Source organism: Lutjanus erythropterus, chromosome 14 (genome assembly GCF_056507025.1).
Source record: "Lutjanus erythropterus isolate fLutEry1 chromosome 14, fLutEry1.hap2, whole genome shotgun sequence".
NCBI classification, from domain to species: domain Eukaryota; kingdom Metazoa; phylum Chordata; class Actinopteri; order Lutjaniformes; family Lutjanidae; genus Lutjanus; species Lutjanus erythropterus.
Genome location: NC_139330.1, coordinates 22,020,501 through 22,036,101, shown reverse-complemented (window position 1 = coordinate 22,036,101; position 15,601 = coordinate 22,020,501). Strand labels below are relative to the sequence as shown.

General features: G+C 37.2%; 1 protein-coding gene across 3 annotated transcripts in view; it reads right to left on the bottom strand.

Moving 5' to 3' along the window:
- rgs7a (regulator of G protein signaling 7a) overlaps positions 1 to 15,601 on the bottom strand; it is a 69,504-nt gene that overhangs the window by 9,618 nt on the left and 44,285 nt on the right. For all 3 annotated transcript variants that reach the window (XM_084736130.1, XM_084736128.1, XM_084736129.1), the window contains exons 4-6: positions 14,973 to 15,023; positions 3,420 to 3,526; positions 1,738 to 1,789 (exon numbers count right to left, since the gene is read on the bottom strand). In XM_084736130.1, the coding sequence (XP_084592256.1) occupies positions 1,738 to 1,789; positions 3,420 to 3,526; positions 14,973 to 15,023 (210 nt within the window). The remainder of the gene's footprint in view (positions 1 to 1,737; positions 1,790 to 3,419; positions 3,527 to 14,972; positions 15,024 to 15,601) is intronic.

The window sequence follows — 15,601 nt, the reverse complement described above, 5'->3', positions numbered from 1 at the left end:
GCCTTAAGTGGCCCTGCGTTTACTCATTTAATCCTCTCAACTGCACATTTAAACTGGCCTGCAAATCACAAAGGTCATTGACTGCGCATGGTGTCTGAGCGTCTGTTACAGCGTGTGCTTGTGTGTGTGTGGGTGTGTGTGTGTGCATGACTTTTGATGTCTTCCTGTACTATCATCATCCCTTCATCCCCTTTGTTAACTGACCATTATGTAGAGGCTTCATTATGCCATTAGACTGTTTTCATTACGGGGCATCATTCACGTGAATCAGTTGCTACATCGGAGACACTCTAACTTCCCCTAAGACTCAGTGGATGATTCCCATGGCAAGCATTAGCCCTTCTTCTCTCCTACAATTCAAACAACAAATGAAAGACCTGGAAAGCTGCAGCTATTCACCTGCACCATTTTTAGCATTATGAAATGTTTATCTCTACTCCGCTCTGCTGTAAACAATGAAAAGCTCATCCATTAAAATGTTCAGCTGAATGTGCACAACAGGTGCTTGCACACAAACACATCCCTGGTTTTCTTGACTGTAATCAGCCTGTATCAGTCAGAGAGGATGGCTGAGGTAGACAAAACCGACTGAGGCTGGAATACACCGAATATATAAATAAACAGAAATAAGATAAGAAGCACAGAGTTATTGCATGCCCACTGCACCATAACTGACTGTAACTGAGGGCCAAGCATCTAAAACAAAATGGGATTTTATGTTGGCAGATGCTATTTGCACCCACAGTGCAACAGCCAATGTGGCTATTTACACCTGGGATGGCAGCAAGCACCCAGGTGTCTGTAAGCAATACTATTTGCAATTGGGTGTATATAGCCTTGCATGGCAGCAAGCACCCAAGTGTCCATAGCCAACAACACTATTTGCACCTGGGGTGGACTAGGTAATGCTGCTATTTGCACATGCGGTACAATAGCCAGTGTGGCTATTTATACTCAGGATAGCAGCAAGCAACCATGTGTCTATAGACAACAATGCAATTTGCATCTGGGGTGTATATAGCCTAGCATGGCAGGGAGCATCCAGGTGCCCATAGCCAGCAATGCTATTTGCAGCTGGGTTAGAACAGCCAATGTGGCTATTTGCATGTGGGGGGAGGGCAGTCATTGTGGCTATTTACACATATGGTGGAATAACTACTGTGGCTATTTACATTCAGGATGGCAACAAGCATACAGGTGTCCTTAGTCAACAATGCTATTTGCACCTGGGGTGTATATAGGCTAGCATGGAAGAAACAAGCACCCAGGTGCCCGTATTTGCACCCAGGGTGTAACTAGCATTGTGGTTATTTACACCTGCATGGCAGCGATAAACCATCTTTTCCTCAACCTAAACAAGTACTTTTGATGCCTAATCCTAACCAAACTGCAACCGAAAACTAAAAAATGTAGTTAGCACTCAAACTCTACTCTCCAATGGGAGAGTCCTGTGCTTAACCCATTCACCAAATGCAGTTGTTTGTTTGCAACAAATTTGTTGCTATTTATAGCTATTATAAAGGGGGTCGGGTGTAAATAGTCGAATAGAACTCCATTTTAGGTGTTAATTAACCATCCAGATGCTGCAGTTGCATTTGTGTTTTATCTTTTCAGCTTTTTGTAACATCAGAAGTAATAACACATCATCTGGACAAATATATTTTATGCACTACACAAACAGTCTGCATCATTAGCCTCTTCAGTACATACAGAGTTAGACTATAACAGGTCTCTCACCATAGTCTGTGTTTTCTGGTTCCCAGCAGTTTGATGGCCAAAAGTATGGAGTCTGGGGGGGAAACAGGTCATTAGGAAACAAAACTAAAAGAAACCTCACATTTTTTGACAGCACACAGCTAACCACATCGTGTGTTTTAAATCAAAGGGTGCCCTGTCATGCGAGGTGGGCACGCAGTCCCAGCCCTGCATCTGTCACAATAAAACATTTTGTTGTATAATGGGCTTGGCATAATGTCTAAAGCACATAAGCTCCTTTCAACGAGAGCTGAGAGCAGAAACCAGCATGAATCTTGACCCTCCTCAGGCAGCACTGTATGGACCGGCTTCACATGAAAACCGATTACACGTAAAGAGCAAAGTGGAGCCTGCTACTAACACAAACAGCCTCAGGCATTGATTTATTTTGGTGAGTTCTGTACAGCGCACATGGGGGAGCTTACTGAAAAATCACTAAAACTGTCAATCCCTGTATTGACATTCAAAGCACTGGTTTTTTCATGAACGTGTAATAATTATGGGGCAAAACAACCCCTAAGCACCAGTTTGACTCCAGTATATCACATAGAGGCAAAGGTTTCTCAGTGTTTATCCTGGCCTGGCCCCCTATTTATAGACTCAAAAATTCTCATGAGTGCAGCTATTAGAGTTAGAAATTTGTCACTTGTAAAGTGATGAGAGAACTGAGGGAACTTCTAATGTTCTATATAAAAATGACACTACGTATATGTTAAACCTACTAAATGTATTTTTTTTTTCTGGTTTAGGGATGCACCTGAATCCAAATATGTTCTTCACAAAAGCACAAATAACAATGAAAGTGAAACAGATAATTCTTCTATTCAAAGTTGCTTGTTATTAAGCTTGTTATTATTCAGGAAAAGAACATTTCCAAAATGCAAGCTTAAGAGTACTACTCTATACTTGTATTTAAGGACAGTTTTACACAATTATCTATTTTTAATAGTATAGTATTATTATAATATATTAATATACATGTATGTATGTATGTATAATATTCTAAAACTGTGAATAACATTAAGCTATCAAGAAACATGAATGCAGCATCTTAGGAATTTAAGACTATTCCCTTAAACTGAAGGATATTTTTTATATTTCTGCTATAAAGAGTGTCCAATGGCACTGCAAAACAGGATCTTTAGATTTATAAAACTTTTTTTTAAGTTTCTTATTGCTTAATGTCCCCCAGTTAAAACAACTTAGTATAGTTAAATATACAAAGTATAGCAAGGATGTGCAAATATATTTCACAGTTAATTATATGCCAATATTAAATCAACTTGATGCTTTGAAGGCACAACAATTGCATTGCCAATGAATATTAGGTGAGAAACATTATTCCGATTTGCTTTCTGGTGTTAACCACGCCCACTTCCAGACTTCTATGTAAATACAGATACGGAGACAGATCATTTTGTTGGTTGAACAGATACAGATAATGAGCTCTGTGTATTTCTAATAAAAAAAAAAATACAATCTACAAATGAATTCTTTTTTTTTTTTTTTTTTAATCAACTGAGAGTCCTTGAGCCTACAATTAAGGTCTTTTGAGTGTTTCTTCATCTTAGGTTTTTTTTTTAAAAGATTTATATCTGGAGACTAATAGAGATAGAGACACAGTTAAAATCAGAGAATCACTATTATTATATATTATATCTTACCTGAAACCTATAGAAAGTGCCATCATCTTTGAGCGTGAGGACGTGGTCTGAGATGGGGAAGAAGTAACCATGTGCAGCCATCAGAGTTCCTAAGTGAAGAGCCTCCACTAGGAGAAAACACAGGGAGAAAGTCCAATTATAACTTGGTGTGCTCAATAATATTGTACACTGGAACATACAGCTTTAGCTTTTCAAGCATATAAAACATTCACACATGTTCTGAGAGAGTGTTAAATGAAATGGCTGTGGGCAGGAGGGTTTTGTTCCCAAACAGAGAGCAGCTGAGAAAGTTTCACAAATCTTTCACATGTTTAATTCAACACCACTGCCAGCTGTTGTGCAGATCTTATGTGGATATCCTGTGCTGTTCCAAGAATGTGTTATTCAAAAAGAGTGAGATGTAGTGGGAACTGAAAAATTATAAATCTTTAATTTGAAATTCAGTAACAGTGTTGGTATATACCGGTATATGTGCAGTAGGACTATATAGCTTCATTCATTAGAGAATACAAAGTTTACAAATATCTCATGGCCACTAAATGATTAGATTTAAAGGTAGAATAAGTAGAATGCAATGCAATTATTCTAAAAATCTCTTTTTAAAACAAAACTTTAAAAGAAACTAAAACATAAATTTAAATCTCAGGCCCTAAAAGAAAATACAGTATGTTGCTTTTCTAATAATTTTAAGGTTTAAAGCAATAATTGGACAGCTCAAACAAACACAGTACTTTGACCAAGGAGACCAGGGTTTGTGTCCCATGTGAAACCAAAAGTATTACAAGGGTAATAATTAGGATACGTAATGTTGCATTTGTCGTGTGACTTGCATTGTGTAACTTTCATCTCGCAAGAATAGACAGCCCAAATGTAAGCCAGTTAGCTTAGCTTAGATTAGAACAATGACTTGAAATGGGAAAATAGTTCCCTCTTTGCACTGACGAATGATAACTAAATATGACTACCATCAAGCAGCTCATTATATCTCTTATGTTTGATCTGTACAAAAACTGAATGAAAAAACAACAATCTGACATTTTACAGGAGGTTTTATTCTGAATATTTATTGGCTCTGAGCAACTGACAGGCAATAAGCTGAAACAACCGGGAAGGTACGTGTTGTGGCCAAGAAATAGCCACAATAATTAACACATAACCACCATAAAATAGTGAATTATCGTTTTTACACTTGAGCTTTTCTATGGATTATGGGGATATGATGGTCTATTTGAAGCTAAACTAACCACCTGTTGGCTGTTCTACTGTATTTAAACAGAAAACTCTCACCAGAAAATGAATAAGCATATTTTCCAAAATGTCAGACCAAAATGCTTCCTTAATATAAATTCTAATTCATCCTTTTTATAAACACTCTTTCTTCACTTTGCGGCATGAAAAGATAAACCTTTAGAATTTTGCTTTTTCATTAAATAAAGATTCTCTGATTATCCTGCAATCAATGGTTCCTCATCACAGATCCTGAGCCGTCATGCTGTTTTTCTTTTTTCTTTTTTTTTTCTTTCTTTATTTTGTACCACTTGCTAATTAACTTTATTAACCTTTCATCCCTGGGTATAAATTCATCCTTGACAAAATGGCCATAGTGAACACCACGACCTGAATTAGGAGCTGTTGCTCTAATAGACTCCGACGCCGCGTTGACAGAGGGATAGGCAGGTCTCCTTTCCGACCAAACAGCACAGCAGGAGGTCTCGCTGATTAGCCCACCTTCAGCCGGAGAGGCGGAACTCATCAGTCAAATCACCTGGTGTTGTGCTTGGTTGGAGAGAAAAACCTGCTTCCCTCTGGTGCTCCGCAGCACATGGTTGACTGTCCCTGATTTAAAACCATCAGATAATGAAAACACGTAATCATCATCAACTGTGCGTCTCGTCTGCCACCAGTGATTCCCTGCTGTTCTCAACCTGTAACCCCTTCATGGTGTCGGCATCTATTAGCTCTTCATGTTTCATCTAAAGTGCTAACAATTCTATGTCAGTGCTTCCACTTTTCTGTCATTCCCTGGTCAAACATACATATATTAAAGCCACTATAAGGTGTTTTAACTGGTTATCAAACAATTTATCACTGATAACTCAGTATGACCCATATGAGTTAACAAAACCATCGATCGACTACTTCTGTATGGTTATTTTTAATGCCTGCCACCAGTTCGGATTCTGTGAAATCAAGTTAAATGAGCCTGTTTACATTTTACAGTATGCTAGCCAGTTTAGCCAGTATGCTTAAAATATACTTTAAATTGAGGCAAAACAGTAAAAGTATACCTGTAATCATGTTTGTATTCTTAAATTATATTTCTAAGACACTAAGTAAGACTTGTTTTTGACCAATATTGTAACCAGTATAGGCAGCAGTTACTTTACATGTTGTTTTATACAGCAGTGTCATTGTCACTTTGTGCCATGTAATCTGATCATTTATTGAGTGTGTTGTGTAAAGCCCAGGGGAGGCGAGCAGTAAACTGTGATCTTAAAACGCTAATAAGCTAACAGATACAAAGGCTGCAATGCTTGACTTCGTCTAAATAAGCAGAGCTATGAATGCTAGAACAGGAGATTACCGTATGCATGCATAAAATATGCACAAATCTGTTCTCTCGCTCACTGACACACACACACATCCACACACACCGGGTGTGTGTGTGTGTGTATGAGATAAATATAGATTGGCTTTTCCTTTACCACTGAGGTGACTGTCACAGCTTTGAGAGGTCAGGATGCTTATGTGTATGCGCGCATGTGTGTGTGGCTAGGATCCATTTATTAATAAATTATGACTCATAAGTTATTTAAACCTGTTTACTTATAAACACACCACTCCTTCCTTATCCACTGTCCCATTTCTTACAATATTGTCGCACACAAACGTCATCTGGATCTGTCTACCAAGGAATTCAAGAAGAAAGACATTTATAGGAAAAAATTCACTCTGTTTCTACTTATTATGCATTCAAAAATGTCATTTTCTGGATTGTTACCTCAGACGGGATGAATGTCAGATGAAAGTAAAGTCAGCAAAGTATGAAAAATGACATCTAGGACGGTGCAGTTGGAGCTCGATGTCACCTATTCTTCAAACACAGGGATGAGTGTCTGCTTTTGTGATGGTTTTCTCAGTCTCTCTGCTTTTACTGAAGTAAAAGTGATTGCTTTTAATCCCTACACACAATAATTGTTACAGCAGTTTCTTTCCCTGATACTGTGTTTGCGTGCATGGCCTGTAATTTCTCTCATTTCAATTTTAGGAAATCATCCAGCGAAAGTTAAAAGGCAGATGCATAAAATTTGATAAAGCTGATCAGCATATGCTAATTTCCAGTATGAAAATTTCATTTCTCTAAGTGTATAGAAAAGATATTGCGTGATGGCCACAAAAGAACAAATCTGAAAATGCAAAAGCAGACTGATGTGAAAGAGGGTTTTACCATGGGATGGATATAAGATCAACCAAGATTGTTTTGTTGTTGCTTTTCTAGTAAGAGTCTCTAAAGATCAATTCCTGGTAACAAGGGAGCTTCTGGCTTTCATTTAACATATCGCAGGCTTTTCTATAAGCTTTATAGCTGACTAAACCTTGGACTGGAATTAGTCAAGTTGTCAAGAAAGGCCAGCCTGAGAGTCCGGGGGGAAAACACCCTTTGATTTCATCATATTACCAGCTCTGTGCCAAAAACCCAGCAGATTGGAGCCCTGCCAAGTGGAGTGTGGAAGTATTCTTCCAGCTGAGTTTTATCTAAAGACAAGCAGAGAGATTCTGTACTGTGGTTATATTTTGATTGTAGCTGTTTGCACTACACTGTATACAGTGTCTGGAGATGATGAGGTGATGAAGAGTCTTTTAATCAGTAGTGGAAATTAACTAAAGACATTTACTCAGTATAGTGGTGTAATTCTGAGGTACTTTACTTGACTAGTATATGTTTACTCCACTGTATTTCACTTGTAATTGTTTGTTTCTTGTTGTTTTGAAAATTCAGATTTTACATGAAAAGCAAAACAACATACTGTATACTCTTAAATTGTTAACCATTGCTTTCATTTTCATTTTTTGGCTTGGGACTCCAAAACACAAAAAAAAGTGTCTGGATGGAGTTCATTTTCATGTTTCAGATGAGTTGGTCCACCAAAAAATGATTTCCCAGGGTACCCTGGTAGCTCACTTGGTAGAACGTGTGGCCCGTGTACTGAGGCTATCAGTTCTCTGCAGTGGCCCTGGTTCAAGTCCAGCCTGTAGCCCTTTGCTGAGGCAGAAAAGCTCTTTTCTTTAAAAAAGAAAAGAGAATGATTATCCTATCTAAAATACTTAGATTGTTTCATTTAAATAATTGATTACAGCAAAAAGAAGTGAAATGATTCAATGTTCACATAAAAAGCAAATATTCACAAAAGTCCAAAATATCAATATAAATTTAAGTTCATAAAGTTTTTTGTTTGTTTGTTTGTTTTCTACCACATCAATCATCTCCCAACCCCTCAGACCTGTCTTGTGACCCTTCACGGGTGACTTCATCTGCATTCATTTCCAGGTTTTTAAAATGGAAAAACACAAAGCTGTTAGCAAAAAGCAGTGACGTTAGCGCACTGATGCCTTCCCCTCCCCTCCCAGGGATTTTATTATGTATTAGCATCATCATGCAGAGGCCTACATCAGGTCATGTGGGAAAATGTTTTTAGGAAAGCCTGGGAAAATAACTTTCAAAACATACATGCTTTGGACAAAATTTTAATGTTTGAATTTGAATATACAAGGAACGCTACTGGCAAGCTAAAGAATGATATAAAAACATTAAAATAAATGAATAAATAAATAATGGTCCTCTTCCATTGAGTCTGCCATGGTGCACCATCATGTTTCTACTGTAGCCCAGAATGGACAAACTGAACACTGAACCCTTAAAGTGATACAGATACAAATATAGTACTATGTTCAATACTTTTTTCCAAAGGTCCTTAATAAAGAAGGCTTGCGGTAATTAGCTGTGAGAAAAACCATACAAATAGTCTTCTTGTCTAGATCTTGGTACAAAAAAGGATTAAAAGCAGGTATGATTTGACTGGAGAAGTTCTGATACTACTTTGTGCTGGGTTATTTCAATCCTAACTCTTGATACAGCCTTTTGAGTTTTAGGCAAGTTTTGTGGCCACCATAGTTTCTCCTCCACACTTGGTTGCAAACTGCCATTTCACTGCTTAATATCACTGAATCCTGCACACTTATCCTTTATAATGGGGCCCAACCCCAAGTTTGGGAATAACTGGACTAAATTTCCTCCTGTAACTTCATATACAGTATTGTTAAAACAAGCTCCCAATCAAAATGCAAAATGCTACTTACTGTTTGTATGAATCCATCCTAATTAACAGGTTAATCTCATATATTATAGGATATCAGTGGGACACTTTTCTGCAGAATAAGTACTTTTACTTTTGCTACTTAAAGTAAATTGTGCAGGTAATACATCTGTGCTTTTATTAAATATGATTTTGAAGAACTGCAGAAGTTTTACTTTAAATGGAGTATTTTTTCAGTTGGTGTAGTGGCACTTATATTTTTTAAGTAAAGAATGTGAGTACTTGTTTCACTGGTTTCAATCAGTTACGAAGGAGGGGATAGTGAAATCATGTAAGTACCATGGTGAAGGAATACTGCCATAATTTCATAAATCCACTCTTTCCTTTTCAAGGAAGCAGCAAGCTTTTACATATTTGTATGCCAGTGTGCAGAGGGGTGATCTCAGGAGATGGCAAAAGAGCGTCTAAAGTGCCCCACTTCAAGAGTGACTCTCGAGTCTGATGAGGAGGAGGTTTAAAGAAGGTTGGAGGAGAAAACCAGGACCATTATACACAGCAGCATGCACCCACTCCATGCTGTTCTGATGAGCCACATGTCCTCCCTCTGAGATCATCTTACTGTTCCCTGGTGTTCCACTGATCAGATTAGGTGCTCTTTAATATGCAATTCACACCCTTAATAACACACACTCACAGACAGCTTGACTGACTGGCTGACAGTTTTCTGTTGATGCCCTGTTGTGGATGGGTGGATTTGATTAATTTTTATTTATCTAGCGTTGTTTAATCGTGTGAGATTTTTTTTTGATTGTTGCTGTTTGACAACCCAGTTCCCCCCACAGGGATCAAAATGATTATATATTAAACTACTATTGTTAATGTTTATGTCTGGATGTATTTTGGGCGTTATGATAAACTGCTTTCTTTTTTTTTTTTCAACTGTGATGACATTTGCAAAATTAAAATAGTAACAATGCATAGTTTTTGGGTGCCCCTATAGCTCAGTCAGTAGTGCATGCACACCATGTATTGAGGCTGTTAGTCCTCTGCAGCGGCCGCTGGTTCGAATCCTGCCTGCGGCTCATTTGCTGCATGTCATCCCCTCTCTCTTCACCCCCCTTTCCTGTCATATCTTCAGCTGTCACTATCAATAAAGGCAAAAAAGCCCAAAAAATATCCTTTAAAAAAATAACAATGCATAGTTTTTTTTAGCTATAATGATATGAAAAGTCCATTTGTCTGTCATTTCTGCTCATGCTTACACAGAACACACACACACAGACACAAACACACACACAGGTAATGACCGTGGCTCTTTGCTAAAAACATGTCGGTCAAACAAAACATTCTCCTGAGAGGGAGAGATTTTATCACCCTCAGAAAATTTACCTGATGCTGTGGGAGTGCTTTCAATTTTGTAAAAAGAACAAGGGATATCTTCGTATCTTATGTGCAGTTTGGCTCAGTTCATCCACTTTTTCTCATTTGCAGTCATACACACACACACACACACACACACACACACACACACACACACACACACACACACACACATGCACAGATGTTCACACATGCACACAGAACATACTGTGTTTCTAACCTTTCTGTCTCACAAGCTCATTTACCCAGGAACTGTGATATGTGACTAATAATGATCTGAATAGTTGAAATCTGTCAACAATTTGCAGCTAATATATACAATGATGTTATTAGGTTTCATTTACACTAATGTGGATCTTTTTAAATTTGACAATAAAAAACACATAAACAATGTTAAATATTCATTTTGAATTATTAGCATTGTTTTATCAACATTACTGCTATATTTGTGTGATATTCTGAGTATTTGATCTACATTTCACAGACAGTCCTGATGTATAAGAGCTTCACAGTGTCACAGAATCAATTTTTGCAGTAAGATAATGTTATTTATATCACTGCAGGGGGTAACGTTTAGACGGGTCAGAGGTCAGAAAAGTTGCAGATTGATGCTGGAGCCTCCTGTCTTAGCTGCGGCAGAAATGCCAAACAGTATATTGATCATGTAAAGTAAAAAAAAAAAATTGTCAATTCTGTTGTTTTTCTTTTTCTTGTAGGATGAAGACATTTTGAGATGTTTCCACCAAGATTATTGTTGTTAATTAAGAGTAAATAAAACTTGAGGTGATTTATTTAGTAAAAAAAAATAAATAAAAATAAATAAATAAATAAATAAATAAATACAGAAAATACCTTTTGTTTTAGTCTTTGTTGGTCACATTTGTCAACACAACAAGCATGAGGAAGCTTACCCCTGACAAATACCCCCATATTGTACTAAAACAATTAAAACAAAAACTGAAAGAAATAAAAACTAAAAGATAACATTTTAAACAATTAATGTTACAAAAATGAAAGTAAATCCACTCTGTAAACTAACTGATACTACACTGAAAACAAAAAATGTAATAAAAATAGAAATAAAAACTATGAAAAATACAGAAGTGCAATTCCTCTGGCTCCCACCAGGACTCCCATCATGCTTTGCATGATGTAAACAGGAAGTTAATGTTGGGATGGACTCAGACAGTTAGCTTTGGGCTAATCTGAGCCCTGCTGATTTTTTTAAGTCTTATTTAGGTGAATCTGCACTATGGACAGCCATGGACAGTCATGGACAGTCATGGACAGTGCTGAATTAGCTGCTAGCTGTTCCTGTTTGCTTTTTAACCATGGATCTAAAGACAGCAAACAACTGGATTGCTTTTGTAATTGCTGAAAGGATCTGTATTTGATGATAATGAGACAAGATCTGGAATTAAAAAAAGTGCCTTTTTGGATTATTTCTAAGTGGATTTATGGACATTCAACTGCAATGGATCACAGATACTCACTGGACATCACTGAAAAGAGTAAGTCACATGGGTTCCAATTCAAAGTGGTTTAAGATGTTAAGAAAAGCCATATGCTTATTTTTAAGGGTGCAATTAACTTTTTTTTTCATTGTCGATTATTTTCAGGATTAATCAGTTAGTTGTGTGGTCTATGAAATGTCAGAAAATGGTGAAAAATATCTATCAATGTTTCTCACGTCCACAACCCAAAGATATTCAGTTTAATGTAAGAAGTAAAGAATGAGAAGTAAAGAAAAGAGAAAATATTCATTTTAAGAAGCTAGAATCAGGGGGTTTTGACTTTTTTTCTCCTAAAAATGACTTAAATTAGAGTTAGATTAATCGGTTATCAAAATCATGATTGTTACAGTGACTCATTTAATAATGATTTCATCAGTCGTTGCAGCTCTAGACTTTCTGGTGCATAACTGAAATGCTGCAATGTATAATTCAAGTATATATGCAGCATCTGCACCAAGCAGTTTATTTTAAAGTTGTAGATGTGGCTCAACCTGTGGCTCCTTATTCACATTTATCTTCTTAAAGTCTCCAGTCCCTGAGCTGTCTACCTCAAATGTGGTAAGCAGCTAATTCCAATAGTTCTCATGCCAGACAAACCAACTGGCTTTAGAGAAATGATGAATGTTAATGATGTGTAATGGTCTGAATTGTAATGACAGCATTATGGCAAGGAGTTATACATGCAAAACCTTCTGCTAAAATGTCCCAAAAGACAACTAAAACTTTTGAGAAGAACTTTGCTTCAGCTAATCAAACACAGCATTGAATGAAAATAAGATTGGAGACTACAGAGACGGCAAAATAGGATGATAATGAGTTCATCTGGAGTGCGTCAGTATATTATCTGTGGCATTTATTTAGCAAAAAAGAAAAAAATCTAAATCCCCAGTCAACTTTGATATAAGCTCATCTGCCTTTACATAATAAACATGCTGCTATCGTGCTGTGAGCCAAATTAATTGCATTTCACTTTGCTGTGTTTGTCAGGCCCTCCAGGAGTTGTTCTGTGCTGAAGTCGCACTCTGTTCACCGCTGCAGGGCAATTGACAGCATGTTTTTTTGTGTCTGTTTGCAAAAAAAAAAGTATACCAATGAAAAAACTGTCTTGAAGGACATGCAACATCTGTCTGTTGACACATGTTTTCAGACTCTTCATTTTAGAAAATTGCAGTTTTTGATTATTTTAATCAAGAGCACTGATATGTAGCATTTTCATTATTGAAGGTGACACATTATGTCACAATAAAAATGTAAATTTGCCTGAGGGAATGACATATGTGTTACTGCCAGACACCAGTAACACAGCAGCAAAAATAAGGATTCGTAGCCCAGTTTAGCACATTAAGCAGACGTGATTTGACAGGATTTTCTCCTTTTCTGGCATATCAGAGGTGCTGTGTTACAGATACATTATTAATCACAATGCTGCTGTTTGAGGCAGCATCGACAAAAGAATCATTTCTAATGTCTTAAACTATGTTTTACAAGTTTCTCCATGTAAATGAAAGGCAAAACAAAAAAAAAGAGACAACACAAGTGCAGGAACAGTCTGTTCACTTGAGGAAGTTCAATTCATCTGAAACATTGCAGAGATGTGATCTAACTGATGATCTTACTGCTTCCTAATGCCCTTAAAATCACACACACATACACATAAATATGCTCTATACAAAGTCAGCACCTCCCCCTCACACACAAGTGCATAAAAACCTGACGCACACAACTGGCAAACATAGAAAAAGACAAGCTGATCCTTGCATACAAATGAAACAAAACACAAAGGAATTGTGAGTTGATGAGTCAGCTAAGTATCACAACTATGAACTGGCTGCACAATTACTGAGGCGCACACAAGGGCAGACAAACACTGGAATGCACCCCCACACACACCAACCATTTCAATTTCCAAGCAAACACACACCTACAACACACACATCCACCCAAAACTCAGAAAAGATGGCTACTGACGTTGTTAGCTGTACTTCACTATCACCATCTTTAATGCAAACATACAACCTGTTTGAACTTTTTGTATTTATCACAGTTCAATCTGCCAACTTTTGAGTCATTTTATGTGCAACGAGTGGCTCAACTAATGATCTGACAGCTCCCCCCGGACCATCTAGTTCTACTTTATCACAGTGGAATAAAATAGGAGTAATGAGAAAGAAAAAAGCAAGAAGAAGAAGAATTGCAGTGTCTGCTGTAGCTCAAGGACATGAAAAGACAGATCAAAGAAAAATGCACAACTGTGGTCTTTTCATGCAGTAAGTTAATGGTACATATGATTCCACAAAGGACTATAGTTGTTAACTTTTCCTTGTGCAGAATAATGAAAGTATATAAACTGTAACAACTGAACAATATCTGATCAGCACTTCTCTTATTTTGCCCTAATAACCACCAACAAACTTGAAATTATATAGTGCAAGTAAAATATAAATACAATCCAGCAGGTAACCCATGGCTTAAAAGTTTAAAATTTTGATGCATCAAGGTGCATTGAGACTCGTTTTATCATTGAATTGTATCTCTCTGAATCATAATGGATTCCCACCCCTAATTAAACTAACTATGAAATTAAACTAAATTTAAAGGCTGCAGTAGAGGTCATAAATCCACCCTTTAAATATTAATTAAAAACAACTGGGCCAACCTAAAAAATCAAAGTACACGTCAAATAAATTTTTCCCAAAGATGTTTCTGTCATTTTAGGTAGTTCTTGTTCAAGTGTTTTATAATTTTAATAGTTATTTGCTGATATAAAAAACAAAGTTTTCTGCCATAACTGAGTCAACCAGCTATGTGGGTGCAAACTTGAAAAACGTGGATCCAACCTTGACCACTACTGCACAGATTCTGGCTCCAAATGACATCACCAGCACAAAATGGCAGTGCTCATATCCTGGATATTTGGCTTCATTTTTGTACGTGGGAGGAAGTGGAGACATGTCGTCCATCTTTATATACTGACATTGGCTTCTTTGTAATAGACATTTGAAGATGATGATATCCTCAGAAAGTCTAACACTTTATCTAAAAATATTTGAATCGTGTCTGTGTGTCCAAATCTGACAGAGTTATGACTCAGACAAGGAGTAGGCTCCAGTTTTTGACGCAAATTGTTGCAATCGTGCAAGTGTTTTAGAGTACTTTAGTTTCCTCCATGATCTGTGTCATATCCACTGCTACAACTTCAACTGCTGACTGTGTTGTTAAAGGTGCCAAATCATCAACCACACTACACTAACTGGCTTCCCTTGGTTTCTTACAAAAGCCTTGTGCCTCATGTCTGTCCCTTTTGAAAAACTCTATCAAAGATCAATATCGATCAGTTCTTTTACCTTGATCTTCAATGTCCAGATTCTTGATCATCCACTGTACAATATCAGAACCTGAAATGAGAGAAAGCACATAAATATGAATCACTGCCATGTCTAATATATTCACAGTGTGCTGCTCAAACACCTTTTTGCATATAGATGCAAATGAAAGGGAAAACAATGACACTCTTAACCCTATCCACCTCCCCTCATCATCACAGTGCATACCAATTCCTCTCGCCTTGCACCATGTGGGTGGGTAATAGGCCATCCATTACCAAATTTTCTTTTCTGACACCCTCTCCAAGCTGTAGTCCATTAATATAAATGACCAGAGAGGTACAATGGCATAATGAAGCATCCATTGTGTACAGTAACAACACAATTTGTCTGACTCAGTCACAGCACAGACATTGCAGTTGGAATTGCTTCATTTAACAAGTTGATGCATCGCATTGGACTTTTCCAGCTGTCACAAATAAAAGCAAAGATACAAGCAGGCCAAGTCTCAAAGACAAGTGGAAATGCAGAAGACAAAGGAAGACACGAAACATGTATCAGTTTGAAAATAGACGATGCAATCAAAAAAACTATACTGAGTGCAGGTCTAGAGATGACTTGTATATCACTTGTTCCATCTTTCTAGGATG